General features: G+C 37.9%; 1 protein-coding gene across 1 annotated transcript in view; it reads left to right on the top strand.

Moving 5' to 3' along the window:
- The window catches only part of ppp3r1a (protein phosphatase 3, regulatory subunit B, alpha a), a 33,048-nt gene extending 16,262 nt beyond the window's left edge, over positions 1-16,786 (top strand). Inside the window, exons 3-6 of the mRNA XM_048205928.1 lie at positions 8,373-8,549; positions 10,658-10,717; positions 10,819-11,003; positions 14,171-16,786. Coding sequence (XP_048061885.1) covers positions 8,373-8,549; positions 10,658-10,717; positions 10,819-11,003; positions 14,171-14,218 — 470 coding nt within the window. The 3' untranslated portion in view covers positions 14,219-16,786. The remainder of the gene's footprint in view (positions 1-8,372; positions 8,550-10,657; positions 10,718-10,818; positions 11,004-14,170) is intronic.
- Positions 16,787-16,788: the final 2 nt, after the last annotated feature.

Genomic DNA, 16,788 nt, shown 5'->3' with positions numbered 1-16,788 from the left:
AAAACGTAACTAGAATATGGTTCAAGTAACGTCTCATAACTCGTTTTTTCCCATTCCACTGCCTGCGTCTCATTTTTTTCAACACAAAAATGCATTCTGGGTGATTAGCCGGTTAGGACTAGCGATGTGTTCTACATTCCGGTCCTTCATCGCGTCACACGAGAGCGGTAGGCCGTGTGTCCACCAAAGCGTTTTTTTCCCCCGTGGCTAGCGTATTTATACAATTTTTTTTTCAGTGGGAGCTCCGTATTTTTTAAAGGAGCTATATGTATGATTTTTACTTTAATAAAGCATAAAAATACCCCTATATGTTTGCATATATTTAGGAAACATGCTAAGTTCACCTACTTGTTTCTCAGAATAACAATGTTACAGTCTGATATTCTAATTTTAAAATGTGCGTTCCGTGTCGGAATGTCTGTCTTTGTTTTGGTCTGTGATGCCAGTTTATCCAATAGTGTTTCGACATCACAGGTTGCCAATTGGCGGAAAACACGCGTATTGCAGCCATGGAAGCCAACAAACAAACTGGGTCAGAGAATCACAGATTCTACCTAAAAAGCCTCTGAATCCATCTAAATATCTCTATCAACAACAGCATATTAAAACACAGATAAATCAACTCATCAGCTTATTCTTCTCAGCTTTCATTGTCAATTGCATTCCCTCTTGTTGCGTGTCATCAAGCTGGCCACCCGCGTCTTTGAATGAGGGGGCGGGGCAAACAATATTTTGAATTTGGCCTGCAGTACCTATTTCGACCACTGGGTGTCATTCCTACATAGAGCCCCTTTAAAACGACAGCAGGGTGACGTTGCGTTGAGTGTCTATTTCACACTGAGCATTTGGCGTTTTTTGCCTGTCGCTGAGAGTTGAAGAATCTTCAATTTTGGGTAAAAATCAGTACTCATCACTGTCACTTTTTACCCAGCCGTCCAATCACAGTGAAGGAGGGGCGGGACAAATACAACAGCGACCAACCGCCACAACCTGCTTGTACGACGATAACAAATGACAACAACAAGCACATCTCTTCATCCAAAGTTATATTGTGTCAACATTTTTATATTCAGAAACAAACTATTTGCGAAATCAGATACTAGTAACAGTTCCGCGGATATTCCGAATCATAGCACATATAGCATCTCAACTGAAAAGAAACATTCTCAAGCGACTACAGCAAGGCGTTTTCAGATGGCTAAAAACACTTTGGTCGACACACACAGACTTAATCAGGTGCGCCGTCATGCAGTCAGATCATTTTTTTTCTCTTGACTGTTATCATTGCTGTATTGACAACATGTCTAATTGTAACGTTTCCTAATATTAAAATGATTATATTTCATTAAAATCGACTTTATAAAATATTATAATATCATGGCAAAACATTAAATTAAAAAAAATAAATAATTGGAAAACGGTGGTTCCTTGTGGTAATTACAGTATGTTGGGCAGGAAACCCAAACGTTTGCCTATCATCCATCGACCTCAAATATGGCTTATCATTTGAAATATGTAAGTAGAAGCAACTTTACTTGTTCGCTCTAATGTTAACCTAGATAAATGACCTGCAACATATTGCAACACCAATCTGGCATATATGAGGCTTGACATTCAACACACACACACACACACACACACACACACACAGAGGACAGCTGTTCACTACATCAGCAAATACACGCCTATTTATACGAACGTATAACTGCATAGATTCTGGCTTAATCTCACAAAAAAAGAAAAGTAAAACATGTCCAATTCACATTCATAAAGGAAAATGCATTTTAGCATTTCATGTCTTTTAAGTTCAAGACAATCAAAGGAATAGCTCTTCCAAAAACTCATAATGTCATAATCAAATCATCCTCATTCTTTGAGCTCGTGATATACTATTATAGTCACTTTTTCCATTCAGTAACAATGAATGAGGACTCAAAATCAGCAGGAAAGTGTCATTAAAGGCTTGTACACTTACATATTTGTGCGAGGAACAGACTGACATTGTCATTTCATGCATTTTACAATGTATGAAAATGAAATTAAGAGGTTGATTTTCATGAAAATAATGTCCTACTGCAAAACATTGTAATGGTCCTAGAATAGGCTTCATTTTCTTCATCATTCATGCAAAATATGTAATACAATTTCTTATTCCTTCCTTTTGATTTCGAGGTGAAATTTTACCGTAGTCAGGTTTCAGTTGGCTCACCCTTAAAGAAGCCACAAGTGCTAGAACAAAGTCTGCTATAGTACATTTGGTGTTCACAAAAATGCACCATCTTCAGGAAATCTCTTTAAATATACACATGATAGTTTAGACCAGGAGTTCATTTTTGAGAGCTGGCAGCTTGCTAATGCAAATGACCCACTTACAAGACCATGTGTGGAATAATGTGTCTCATACTAGCATGTGGCCTTCAGCTTCCCAAACTGTCCGATCCGCTCAAAATAAACCCGAGTCTGTTTGCTGGAGTCCCTTGTTGCTGGGGGTTTCCCTTAGGGTGCTAATGGGGGGTTCTTATGATCTCATGGCTAAAAATATGACCGCTTCAGGTCTTGCCCAGCTCATGCTCTGCAGTCATTGATACGTTGATGTCAGGTTTTGGCTGTTGGCGGGGAGAGTAACATTGATGGATCTGAAACTGGCAACAGCAAGCTGTCGTACATAAGAGAAGATCCACAAGCAGCACATTCCAGCATTTAAACTGCAATTAGAGTTTATTTATACGTCCATCCAGATGATAACCGTAAAATAGGCAATGCCTTTTGCAGTCTTTGTATGGTGAAATTGAGTTATTATCAAAGCTCAAGTATGATGTATCAACTCTGAGCAAAACAAAGTGTTCATGAAAATAATGAGAAATGTAATTATTTGTCATTTTATTTATTTACTTTTTAAGGAACAAACAAATCATTATCTATAAAAAAGGTGATTACTTTGGCGGCCTTATGTCTCACACGGGACGAAGAGGATTACGTAAATATGTGCTTTGGCAACAAATTATTTTCAAAAGGTGCTCATGTGAGATGGTGTTGTGAAAATTGATGATGGAAAAAATACCTACAAATTGCACCAATAATACACCCATAAATATAAATATTATACCTTCATAAATACCACAATTAGAGATGTGGAAAACAAAACCTTACCGAACATGACCGTGACAGTACATCCCCCTCACGGAATGTGAGTACTCGATCCGTAATGGGTCCAACAGAGCATGGAAGGAGGTGGTTCCGGAGATGGATGAGGTGCCATAGACAAGTGAAATCTTGGAGGAGCCGGCAGAGGGAAATCCCACAGATAAGACGATTGAGGAAGGAGACAGGGAAGAGATGATGAAGGGAGGAGCCAGAGAGAGACTCAGAGAATAGCCAGGACAAAGGCCCATGGCAGGTGGAGCCAGGGTGGAACCAGGAACTGACCGACCGAGATAGAGGAGAGGACCCAGGGTGACTCCATATGCCTGGAGGGCCAAGGTAAAGTAAAACTGAGGTGTGCGTGACCTGGGCGGAGACAGTGGGACTGACTACAATGGCGAAACCGGAGGGAAAGCTGAGCCATAGGAGTTGAGGGTTGAAGCGCATCTGGAAATACAGATGTCTGAAGCAGAGCCAGAGCGAAGATTGACTAAGGTGGAGCCTGAGGGATGACTGACTATGGTGAAGCTGAGGGATCGTGGAGCCAAGGTGGAGCCGATGGGTTGGAGGGCTGAGGTGGAGTCCGGTGCTCAGAGGCCCGTGGTGGAGCCAAAGGATCGACGCACCAAGGCAGAGCTGGAGACCTGGAAGCTCAAGGCAGATCCAAGCAGTTGGGCAGATCCACTGAAGGAGGAGCCAAGGTGCTGAAGGGATCCAGGAGTGCACATGGTGGAGAATATATTTAAAGGTGCCCTCGAATGAAAAATTGAATTTATCTTGGCATAGTCAAATAACAAGAGTTCAGTACATGGAAATGACATACAGTGAGTCTCAAACTCCATTGTTTCCTCCTTCTTATATAAATCTCATTTGTTTAAAAGACCTCCGTGGGCATGGAGCACGAGAATTAAAGGGCCAGTAGCCCTGAATCGGCTCATTTATAATGATGCCCCAAAATAGACAGTTAAAAAAATGAATTTAAAAAAATCTATGGGGTATTTTGAGCTGAAACTTCACAGACACATTCAGGGGACACCTTAGACTCATATTACATCTTTTTAAAAAAAGTTCTAGGGCACCTTTAAGGGCTAGGGGAATGGATGGAACTCTGCTCCACAAGGTCCAACTCCACCAACACTCCTTCAGGGATGGACATAAATACCAACTCACACATGGTGGGCTCTGGTTTGCTGTCCATCCACATAGAGAGTGCAGGTTCTGGCTCTGGGACGAATAATGGCTCAGACATGAGCTGGACAGACATAGGGGCCGCTCACTGGTTAGACTCAGCTGGAGTTGGCCCTGAGTCTGCAGTGGGCACTGGTATTGGGACTTTAGCGGGTTTAGGCACTGGCTCTGGGTTCTTGGTGGGCGTGTGGAGGTTTTGGCTGGGTTCTGGTTCTGGGTCAGCAAGGTTTGTGGGCAAAGTCATTGACAAAGGGTAGAAACATTGAAGGGAACGAAGAATGGCTTCTTGCCAAGTAAAATTCTCCAAATCTGGCAGCGTCAGAGGGCCATAATAATTTGTTCCCATCCTGAAAAGTAGATTTTAAGGTGACACCGTCTAGATGGTGTGCTGGGCTAACTCACAGAACCGTCAGAGTAATCTATCAAAAGAAGACCTTTACGGGCAATAGCAATAAATGCTGCTGCTGTATCCATGTTTTGGGTTCAGTGTTCTGTCATGCGAAGCATAACGCAGAATGATCAATAGAAACAAGGAGACTTTAATGAACACAGAGAAAATCTTAGCACACTATACATTAATGTTGACAACACCAAACAAAGAACAAAGAGAACTTATATATACACAGGGATGATAATCAACAGAACAAGGCACAGGTGGGAAACTAATTAGAAACCATGACAACAGACAATGAACAAGAACTCAGGCAATTAGTGACAGGGAAAACTAAACCAAATAGAACATGTCAGTGACAATACCTTAAATATAAAACGAGCAGCAATAATACAGTCATAAATATGAATATTATACCTTAAATATGAAAAATACACCAATGACTCATAAATATAAATATTATATTTATACACAAAAACTGACCAGACCACACACTAATATACAAGACTATATAAAAATATAGTATAAACAGTTCTGCACATTGTGAGTGTCATGATACTGGATTGATTTGGTCTTTCCTTTTATGCCCTGATGAAGGCAGTTTGTCTGCCGACACGTGTTGGTTTATAATATTTTTAATGTTAATGCCTTGTTTGCTTTTTTTTTTTTTTTTTTTACATTTCCCCCCTCATCAATTTTGAATTCAGTATCTGTGTCAGGATAAACGTTTGTACAGCTGAGGGCAGATTTGCTCTCCCACATCAGCAGCTCAGAGAAGGTCATTGTACTAATGGATTGATAGTTTCACCTCCTGCAGTCGTCACGCTTTTAAGAGAGTCATCACAATCATCTCACTGGCTGTAACTGCATTAATTACAATTGAGCTAATTCTCGTGATTCATCATCGCCACTCATCTCACCACGGAGTTAATGGATGTGCACACAGAAAACTGGCAAATTTCAGGGGTTATCACATTTGCTTTTTTCATCCAGTTTTAGGTTTATGTGACAGTAGTACAGGTGTACAGATATTGTGTTATTATACCTTTAGTTGCCTGGTAACACAAGTGTGCTAAACTAGAATGACTGATATTAATACCCATCTGTGGTGATCCAATCAGAAGTGGTGAGCGCTAAAAGAAAGCAACAATCAAATGAATACATTTAAGACATGCACAAGACTTTTAGACTAGACATAATATCTTACCCAGCATCTCACGCGGCACATGAATTTAACACAATAGGGCTTTTCACACTGCGCTTAACCCTGGGTTATCAGCGTTCTAAACACCGCTTTTAACCCCAGGTAAAGGAACGTTTCACAGTTGTAATTTAGAAGCGGGGTTAGCACCGCTTTTCACCCAGGGGTTATGAAACCCTGCTCCAGAGCAGGATTAGAGCCGCTTTTGTGGTGTTAACCCCGCATTGCGCTGCCAAACTTGTACAGTGTGAAACGATGCGGTGTTAGAATGTTACATCTAGACACTTAGCAACAGACAACCAATCATGTGCCTCATATTTGTGTGATTTGGACAGTCACAGAAACACTGCACATTGTATATAAACAGGAATTCAGCGTTTGAGAGGAAAAGAGTCAAATGCTGACAGACCATTTCATTCTTACCTTTATAGTCCATTCAGTATAAACTCGATAGTAAAGTCGGCAATATTAATATGAGGATTTTATGTAAACCGGTCACTTGCTGCGTTCCTCCAATCAATGACACTGACACTACAGACACGCAAATGAACAGTGTGAAACGTGAATAAAGATAACCCATGATTCTGTTTACCCGGTGTTTAGAATGACTGAACTATTTCAAGTGTGAAAAGCCCTAATGTGAATTAATAAATAATTTTTTGATTTTCATGGTGGCTGTAATACTGGGTGTAATAGTTATGTCTTGACTGACCACTAATATTTATCAAAAACTGTAAGAGATTCTGAAAAAAGTGGAGGTAAGGTAATTATTTCAATGATTAAAGTTTAATGACTCGAACATGCTTGCTTAGGGTGTTTTCACAGATCGATTGCATTGTTCCGAAACAAGGACTTAATTTGTTACAGTGTTGCATTTTCTTCTTGGTTCGGTTTGCTTTCACAAGGCAGTATTTCAAAGCATACCAAAATGTGTTTATGCAAGTCACATGCATGTACAACTGTCCCCTTATTGGTCAGAGTTTGCTCAGCGTCATCCATTAAAATGACTGACAAGTTTGCTTCGTGTGTATATTGTCAGAGCACGATTGCCGTGTTCACATATGCCTAAACGAACTGAGCCAAGGGAGAAAACGCACCAGGCTCCGAAACAAACGCTCAGGTGTGAAAACACCCTTAGTCTAATAATAAGTCAGAATTATTGACAGCAGTCTGATTCGCAACCAACATTTCGACATTTTTAATTCAGTAACGTTAGGCAGCTTTGATTTGTACGCTCTTTAATATTTGTTGATCGTGTCATTTATGTGCGTCAGCAATGCTTCTATCGCTTGTTTCTGCTGCTTCTTTTCCTGTGTTTTGATCCAGAGATTCTGTACTCTTTCAGAAGATTAAATAATAGCGCCCCCTACCGTATTACAGTGAAAACATGGATTGCCTGAAATTCCATGAATGGCAGGGAAAGAGTTAAAAACCCTTCTCAGTACTCAGAGTATATTCATCCATCCACTTCTTTTGATTAGTCATCAGCCGTTGGGAACACATGCTAGTCTGCACTCTTCAGTCGCAGAAGCTCCTCATAATACTCCTACTCAAACACACACACACACACACACACGCACGGGCGATGACATTTCTGTAAGAGTTTATTTTTATAGTCATAATCAATCTTTGTGTTTCTGTAGAATATGGAAATTTCAGACATAGGTATTACAGGGATATATCTTTTCATGTATGTAGAGTATACTCTACCGTTCAAAAGTTTACGATTTGTAAGGTTTTTTGTTGTTTTTGAAAGAAGTCTCTTCTGCTCAACAAGGTGAAAATACAAAAAAAACGGTGAAATATTATTACAATTTAATTTTCTATGTAAATATATTGTAAACTAATTTATTCCTGTGAATTTTCAGCATCATTACTCCAGTCTTCAGTGTCACATGATCCTTCAGAAGTCATAATCTTAATTATTCCAAACTTTTGACTCGTAGTGTATTAAAATACAAATAGGTGTATCTTGCTGTCAGTCTAAAGAGCCGTAGCTTTTGTTGAACTGATCAGAGTTGGGGGAGGCCGACTAAAGAGTCATGTGACAATCTGAATGAGCTTACAGTTAGTAACTGAGTTTGATATGGCAAAGCTTAGCAGTGGTATTAAACAGCATCGTGGATCCGTATGGCTCATAGGTATAGTGCGATGGGAAAGCCTCTCTGTGGAATGACCAATGTAAGGCCAGCCGCAGCTAAAAATCCTGCCATGGGATGTGAGTGTGTCCGGTTTGATTCATTTCTCACTGTTTTTGATTGTATTTGTACTGTTTGGCACATTGGAGTGTTTTGGCCGAAGCACAGATAGTGGCTCGATTAGGTGGATTTCCTGCGCAGACAGGACGGTGAAAGTTTCTTGCGTGTGTTGGATTGTCTGCTAATGTTGTCCATTTATTTGTTTGTTTTGTCTCTCTCCCATTTTCTCCCCTGCCCTCTCTGTCCACTCTAGTCGATGCTGATGAGATTAAAAGGCTGGGAAAGAGGTTTAAGAAACTCGACCTAGATAATTCAGGATCCCTCAGTGTGGAAGAGTTCATGTCTTTGCCCGAGTTACAGCAGAATCCGCTGGTGCAGAGAGTCATCGATATATTCGACACGGATGGCAACGGCGAGGTGGATTTCAAAGGTGAGGCTGAATGATTGATTACTCATAAGTACCAGAAATATATAATAATTAAATAAATAAATGATATATATTTAATTATTTTGTGTTAAGTATTCATTAAGCCAATTTTCATTACAATTAAACACATTTGACCTATTTTACTGTCTTCTCAAAGGTTATTTGAACTTGATTCTCATTACAGTAGTAATTAAAAAATATATCTAATACAATAATTTTTGTTTAATTTAAACCAGCATGAAGGCAGTACAACAGATGCATATTAAATGTAATAATTATTTTAATTTGCAATTTAAATTATGCATTTTTTCTCTTTACTGTACATTTATTGATTTAGCAGATTGCTTTTATCCAAAGTGACTTAAAATTGAGGGTAATGGGAATCAGAGTTTTGCATAAAAATAATAAGAATTAAGAAATTGATTCATGTTATATTGTCATGAAATGTCACACAAATCCTGATTTTCTTAAATAGGCTTAATATTTGTTGTGTCATATATAATTTTTGATTGTGGACTGAAATATGACAAGTTTAGTCAAATTACCACATGATTGCCATATAATGAATTTTAATGTATTGCATTTTGAATCTAATAATTTTTTTTTTTTTTTCTGAGAATATTGCATGCAAAAACATGTATGTCCTTAAACGCAAAAGCTTCTAGCTGTGAAATACTTCAACAAATGAGCTTAAAGTAGCTCAGACCTGTTGCCTCACAATTTGAAAAGAAGCCCTTTGTGTCCTTTGCCAAGAACATTCACATTCCTTCACACTGATCTAGAGCTGCAGGATTCTGGATAAATTGAGTTTTTTAGTTTCAAATAGAGAACAGGATTCTCCCACGATTCTGAACAGACAAACTAAACAAAACACATAATTTACTAGAGGTTCTGACAGTCTATTTAAAAAAAAATATTTAATTAATTTGAATGTTTTAAATAGTTTGAATGAATGATTCACTGACTCACTCAAAGACTTGACTCATTTCATTACTGAATGAATCACTCTGCATCCCATTGTCCATACTATCCATCCTAAATAGTATGTGAGATTAGAATAAGTTTGTCCCAAAGCATAGTATGTTGAAAAGAGTGTCAAAAGTCCCCGGATGGTCTACTATTTCTGTTAGATTTTCGAAGTGTGGATCCGTGCACACGGCTAATATTACCCACAACCCATTGCACTTTAAAGGAGGATTCGGTTCAGAACTACAAAAATGAATAAAAAGTGTTTAAAAAACTACAAACATGGCAGATGTGCGTAGAGAGGTTTAGATAAAGGGGTTTGAGTGACTAATAATCAACATTTAACCTGATAAAAAATATTTATGTTATACGTGTTATATTTCAATAACAATGTGAACTTTTATAAAGATCCGTTTGGCCATTAACTTTTAAATGCATCATTATGCAAAAATATAAGGAGAGTTTTCGCTTGGAAAAAAAAGTGACTGGCAGATAAACGTGCTGCTGCATTTCTCCCAGATTCTGTAGGAAATGAAATGAGGAGCTTCTTTGTGAATTGGGAATGCAGCATCAATGTTTTTTGAACAAATCTTTTGAATGAATGATTCAATGACAAACGCATTTTTTAACAATCACTTGTCGCCGCCTACTGGTGTTACAATATAATTGACACGCTATTTATTTGAAGTTACTTTCAAAAGGTGATTTACTCTATTTTGATCGCTAAAGTAGACATCAGTGTTTATATCCGAACTATAAACTCTTATCCCAGTACTTCTGTGATCGTGTGAATTATTGTAAGACAGAAATAATGATACTGTGTGGTTGAAAAGACTGTTTCATCCATACATGACAACTGCTCTCTCTGGATCAGAACACAGATCTGAATGTTCGCTGTGACTTGTCAAAGGTTTAGTAGACAGAGAGACAAATCACTGTCATTTAGGAATAAGATCACGTGGGTTTATTAAATGAGATTGCGATCTTTTAACGATTAATCGTGCAGCTCTACATTGATCAGTCTTGATTTGTATCAAATGATCATCAGTCACATTTAATAAAATGTGCATTCTAGCAATAAAAAGTGCATTTCTGCTTGGTCAGTTACTGGATTAATAATCACGAGTGTTGTTTGGTCTCCACAGAGTTTATAGAGGGCGTCTCACAGTTCAGTGTGAAGGGTGATAAAGAAATGAAGCTCCGCTGTGAGTATGAAAGCACTTCACCTCTCTTCTGTATGTCTGCATCAACTGACGTCAAACAATACTTGACCTGTGGTTGAAATGTGCTGTTTTTCTGGAACCAGTTGCTTTTAGGATCTATGACATGGACAAGGATGGCTACATTTCCAACGGGGAGCTGTTCCAGGTGTTGAAGATGATGGTGGGCAACAACCTGAAGGACACGCAGCTGCAGCAGATCGTGGATAAGACCATCATCAATGCAGACAAGGACGGGGATGGAAGAATATCTTTCGAGGAATTCTGTGCTGTGAGACAACTTACACTAGCTACTTGTTGAGCTTAAACTAGTCTGGGATGCGTTTCCTGAAAGCATCGTTAGTCAACTATGGTCGTAAGTCGCATTGAACTCTATTGGGAATGACGGAGCTGGCGACCATAGTTCGCTTTGGGAAACGCACCCCTGGTTAGCTAGTCTGGCTGCCCATCAAATTTATGTATATATTATTCCATGCACCTTGCTGATCGTGTGAAGTTGCACCAGAATAACTATACAATACTTCTGTATATATATTTGAAAAACTTTTTTGTATAAATCTTTTAGTATTTTATTTTAATTTATAAGTATAAGCTCAAAAAAAATTGAAAAAAATCAGATTTGCGAGAGAAAATGTCAGAATTGCGAGGAAATAATAGTTTATATCTTGCACTTCTGACTTCATAACTCAATTGCAAGTTTATACCCCCGCACATGACATATATATCATTCATTCTCTCTTTTTAGTTAATCGTGGCCACGTTAAACTAATTCATTCCCCCATTTCTAACTTAAGAAACGTGGCCATGATTTATTTAAAACAATTAAATGAATTGTTTAAAAGTGCTGACGTATTAGGAAGTCATGGACTAAATGTTAATTCTTGGCCACAATATACATATTTTTTTTGTCAATCTCTGTGTGCATCTCACAATTCAGAATTGTGAGAGAAAATTTGCAGTTACCAATTTTTTTATGTGGTGAAAACAAGCATCCGTACTACTCAAACTCAAACTACTCAAACAAAAGCATATTTTATTAGCATTTTGAATTTTATATTGGCTGTGTAACTGGAGGAGGTGTGGCCTATCTCAAAAAAGTAATGTAAATACTCTAAAATGAGTTGTTTTTAAGGGCGCGTTTTACACGACAACGATGTACTAATAACTGAAAAGTTTTTCCTCCACTTTGTAAAGAAACACTACACGCCTATAGACTGATCTCATAATACCAAAGTCCCTTTAAGACAAGTCATTTCACTCGGCGGCCATCTTTGAAACGCCTCTCGGGCATCATGCAATCTCTTTGAATGGGGAAACATCAAATTCTCCAAAACTGTTCGCCAACCTTACGATTACATATCATATTTGAAATCACCAATGAAATCTAACAACAACTGGCTCATAAATTTAGTTTATAAACGCTCGAATCATGACAAAAAAATGTATTTTTCAGGCTGCATGCGCAGACCTAAATGCGCGTCTCTTCGGAGGCGCGCGTCTGACTGTTTCTATAGAAACCGGTGATTCTAACGGCCGCTGAAGTGACGCGATGACTTTACCAGTCGGCGATTGGCTCTTATTTAGAAGGCGGGACTTATTCCGCCATATTGCGCGTTACACTTTCTCCCATTCAAAACAATACGAGTGACACGTCTTGTGTTATTCTATAGTCTTTGATAATACACATGCGCATGATGTCACCGTTTTCACAAATTCATGTTTTTGTAGTTTTCAAAAAAAATGTAGCTCACAATTCTGAATTGTAAGATAAAATTCACAATTACCTTTTTTTTTTTATTATGTAGGGAGAAAACAAGCTTCCATCGTTCCATTGAACAAGATCCTCATTCACATGTATTCGCAAAAAACGACTAAAAATGCTGCCAGGACAGTAGATGGTCACAAAATGTCACTTTGTAAAGAAACACTACACGCCTATAGACTGAACACGTAATATGCGTGTCATTTGTTTTCACAAATTCACGTTTTTGTAGGTTTTAAAAAAAGTTTGCATTTTCAAAAACTTGCACTTTGAATCCCTATTTTCAAACGTTTGCGTTTTCAGGCCCCCAAAACACTGTCGTCTTGTAAATTAATGCAAAAACGCTTAAAATGTTTTTCGTTTTTAGCTGAAAACGGTGTCGTGTAAACAGCCCTTAAAGGTGCAATATGTAATATTTTTGCAGTAAAATACCCAAAAACCACTAGGCCTGTGTTATATATTTTGTTCACTTGAGTACTTACAATATCCCAAATGTTTGCAACTATTTGTAAATCGTGAGAAAACTGCAATTTTAACCAAGGCTCCGGGACGTGTGAGGAGTCGCCTGTCAATGTCGTCATACCCGCGTTACCCTCGGTTTCCGGTTTTATCTTGTAGAAACCATGGAAACACCAAAGACGCTTTAATATATTACACGTTTTAATAGACAAGGGAACAACTGTTTTGATATATTTATAGACAGAAAACTAATTATTGTTATATAGCTCAACACGTTTAGTCTTATTGTTTAAATCTAATTTTCTTGATGTTTTGCGAGTACCATGCTTTTACCATGCCTCAGAGAAAAACACTATTTTGTGAAGTAGCTAACATAGCATAATCAGATGCAGCTTTATTTTTAGTAACAGTAATACAGCATTTTCTCCATCATATAATACGTTTTAAAATTAATTGCATGCCATTTATCAACACAAGCCATCCAGCATTTAATATGATATTGTAAAATGGATCTATCTTACTGCAGTGTGTAACAGCGTCTCACAGCAGCCGCCGAGCGAACGCACAGAGTAACTTTATAACATCATTTTCAACACTCTCAAATGTATCTAATATGATAAACAGAGCTGCGTTACCTCATACTCATGACCGGAAAAGCGGAAGTGGCGCCGGCGACTGTGTCATAATAAAAGTCCCGCTGCTCGTGAGGCGTGTGTTGATCAGTCGCTCCAGCTCCTCGTTCAGCTCCACAACACTCGCTCCTGCTCTGCTTCATACTACAGTAACGTTAATAATCGCATCCATGAACATGATTTCTTCCCAAGTCCAATCCCGATTCTTTTGCACCGTCCGTTGAGGTGGAGACCACATGTCCCAAGATTCCGCTCTCAAACTTGCTGTCATCAAGCTACGCCTTTGTTTTGAATAGGCCTCTAGCGACCTCTAGTGGACAGAATTCTTACATACTGCACCTTTAAATTTACTGATACTTGTGTGTTTTGTAAGGCTGAGGAAGGTCGATTGATCGAAACGTACTGTGCGGGATGTATACATTTTTCAGAGTTGATATTGGACGTTTTTCTGACACACCTAATATTTAATATAATATTTTTGAAGAAGTAATAGTACTTATGAAAAAAATGTTTAAAATCAAGTAAATCTAGTTTTATTGTATGTGGAGATTTTATTGTATGTACATTTCTTGTTTCCCGCCGCAGGTTGTTGGAGGTCTCGATATACACAAGAAGATGGTCGTGGATGTGTGAGCGAGTCCATCTCCACCAGATCTGCTTTCCTCTCCATCTCTGACGATCTGCTCAAAACATCCAGCAAATGCTCTCTGTGTATTTCAATGGAAGTATTTAAGCCACTTTTGTCAAATAGAAGCCTTGTCAACGTGTGCGTGTTATTGAACTCCAATCTGCTCAATAACCTGCTGTAGCACTTTATGGGCTTATGGACACTGAAAGAGCATGTCAGTTAAAGAGGAAAGAGCATTGGCTTGTCCATATTTATTTAGGTTTTTTTAATGCTTCTTTTTTTTAATATTTATTTTGTTTCATCTCTTTCTTTTTTTTTTTTTTAAAGTTAAGTATAATATAAATAAGTATACGTAGGGTATGACGTGCCAAGCAGAACATACAGAACAAACGTACAGTCACCACCGTCATGTTCAAAAGCTTGTTCCATTGCATGACGTAATGATGCAATGTTTGCTTTTTTCCTGTTACGCTTTGTGATATACTCTATTTCTATCATTCTAGCATTTTGGATTTTAGCATCTAACCATGTTTAATACCTGTTTTTGTATTAATCGTGATATAATGTTTATGTATAAATGTTTATATTGTTGGAAAGTGCATCTTCAGGTCTGAATCGTTGAGACAGTCCAGCAGAAAGTTACCAAGAAACAAAATACGATTTGGTTTACTTCAATAACGCTTCATGTGAAACACAACGAATAGGTTTGTTCATATGATAATCCCAGCATACGGTGGTCACAAATAGTATTTGGACACTAAAGTCACAATAGCGATGTCTGAATGTCACTGCAGTAGAAAACTCAATATCAAAGCAAGATCTTTCCTCAGCATTAACTTCAGTTTTCTGAGACAATGACTTTTAAACTGGTGTTTGTCAGTTCTCACAGGCTTTTTGTCACATTGAAAAGGTCTATATATGTAGAATTCAAAAACCCTTATTATTAGCGACACCGGTGGCCATTAAGTGAACTGCATACTGTGTGCTTTCTTCTCAATAACAAAATAAACACAACAAAAATGACAGCAGTAAGAAAACGGCAGTAAAGAAATCATCTGATCATAGTGATGTGGATTTGTTAGTAAAAGCTCTGCAACTCACCGGCATCATGTCGACAGGTGAGGTAATTAACTTATGATCGTTTAAGTATATTTGAGACTATAGTTTGAATAAATCCCTTTTCTTTGCATGACACATTGACATTACAATACAGAATAACTCTTTTTGGGTCATTGTAAGCATTAATTAGCCTTTTTCACACTTCCGGGTTTCCAGTGCTTGGCATCGCAGGGTAAATTTACTTCCGGCGACGTCAAAACGTAAGTGTTTTAAGAGACTACATTAAATATATTTTCCACAATAGTATTTTCCCAACTTTCAAAAGAGGAAAAAAAATAAATGGAGATTGATAACGGCAATAAGAAGAGAGAAAGATTTCAATTTGACGTCACTCCCTATTACAAACACCCGCACAGCAGCGTAAACTAATTTTTGTGTAATTTGATGCAAATTATAATGTTATTATGAATGTACATACAATTTAAAAATGAAAATATAAACTTTGAGGGGCTCTCGGCAGCGCGCGTTGTAACCGTCACAGCCTCTTGATTTTCCCGGCAAAAACGTCCCGAAGTCTTTGACTTAAAAACCAGTCAGGCTGGAAAGTGTCGTTTTTTTAAGTTTCGTTACAAGCATTTCACACGTGGCAATAAAAAAGCGATTAATACATGAAAATTATTACATAAAGTTACGTAAAATCCAACAAACCTACTAAATTTGTTCGAATATATTGCTTAAAAATAAGCTCTCTCACAATGACACTTGCTTTGATTTTTCATATAATGTGACTGAAGTGCCCAAACCTTTTTGGGACTGCCGTGTATCTAATAATCTATAACACATGGATGATTTTCATGTCCATCTTTTGTATACTCACATGTAAATGCAGCAGGATACCCTTGTGCTTTGGTAAACATATGTATTACACAGTTGATTGACATCCACAGGCATTCAATACAGTACAAAATGGGTATAGTCAAGTATAATATTTTCAACAAGACTACGGACTACTACGAAAATGAATTTAGCCTACTCTTGAATGTTTACATGCATGACAGGAGCAGCTTAACCAAATTCATCACTGGTCTATTTACTCTGATCTCAGCATATCAACCAATCTTTGAGGCTTCTGCTGTGTTAACCAGTTCATTTCTGCATGTTTATCAGTTTCACCTATTGTAATTCTTTATACTCAAGCTGTGAAAGTTATATCCAATATCAGAAGAACCATGAATGCATTACATATGTTGCCAAATTAGAAACAAACGTTTTCTTCAGTCATGGTCAGGTCACATCATTTGCCCTTTGTTTTGTAAATACATCTTTTAAGCAAGTCATGGTTTAATAAAATTAATTTTTCTGCAACTTTTGCTGAATTAAATGGGTATCTCCTACACATGAAGGCACAATAAACACGTCGGTTATGGGATGTCTTTTCTGCATGCTGCATCTAACTACTATGGGATATATGGACTACTTGATACTGTATGAAACAATAAACATTTAAAACTTGACT

This window comes from Megalobrama amblycephala, linkage group LG10, assembly GCF_018812025.1.
Source record: "Megalobrama amblycephala isolate DHTTF-2021 linkage group LG10, ASM1881202v1, whole genome shotgun sequence".
Classification (NCBI taxonomy): Eukaryota; Metazoa; Chordata; class Actinopteri; order Cypriniformes; family Xenocyprididae; genus Megalobrama; species Megalobrama amblycephala.
Note: the sequence above shows the minus strand (reverse complement) of the source record. Positions and strands in the feature narration are given on the sequence as shown.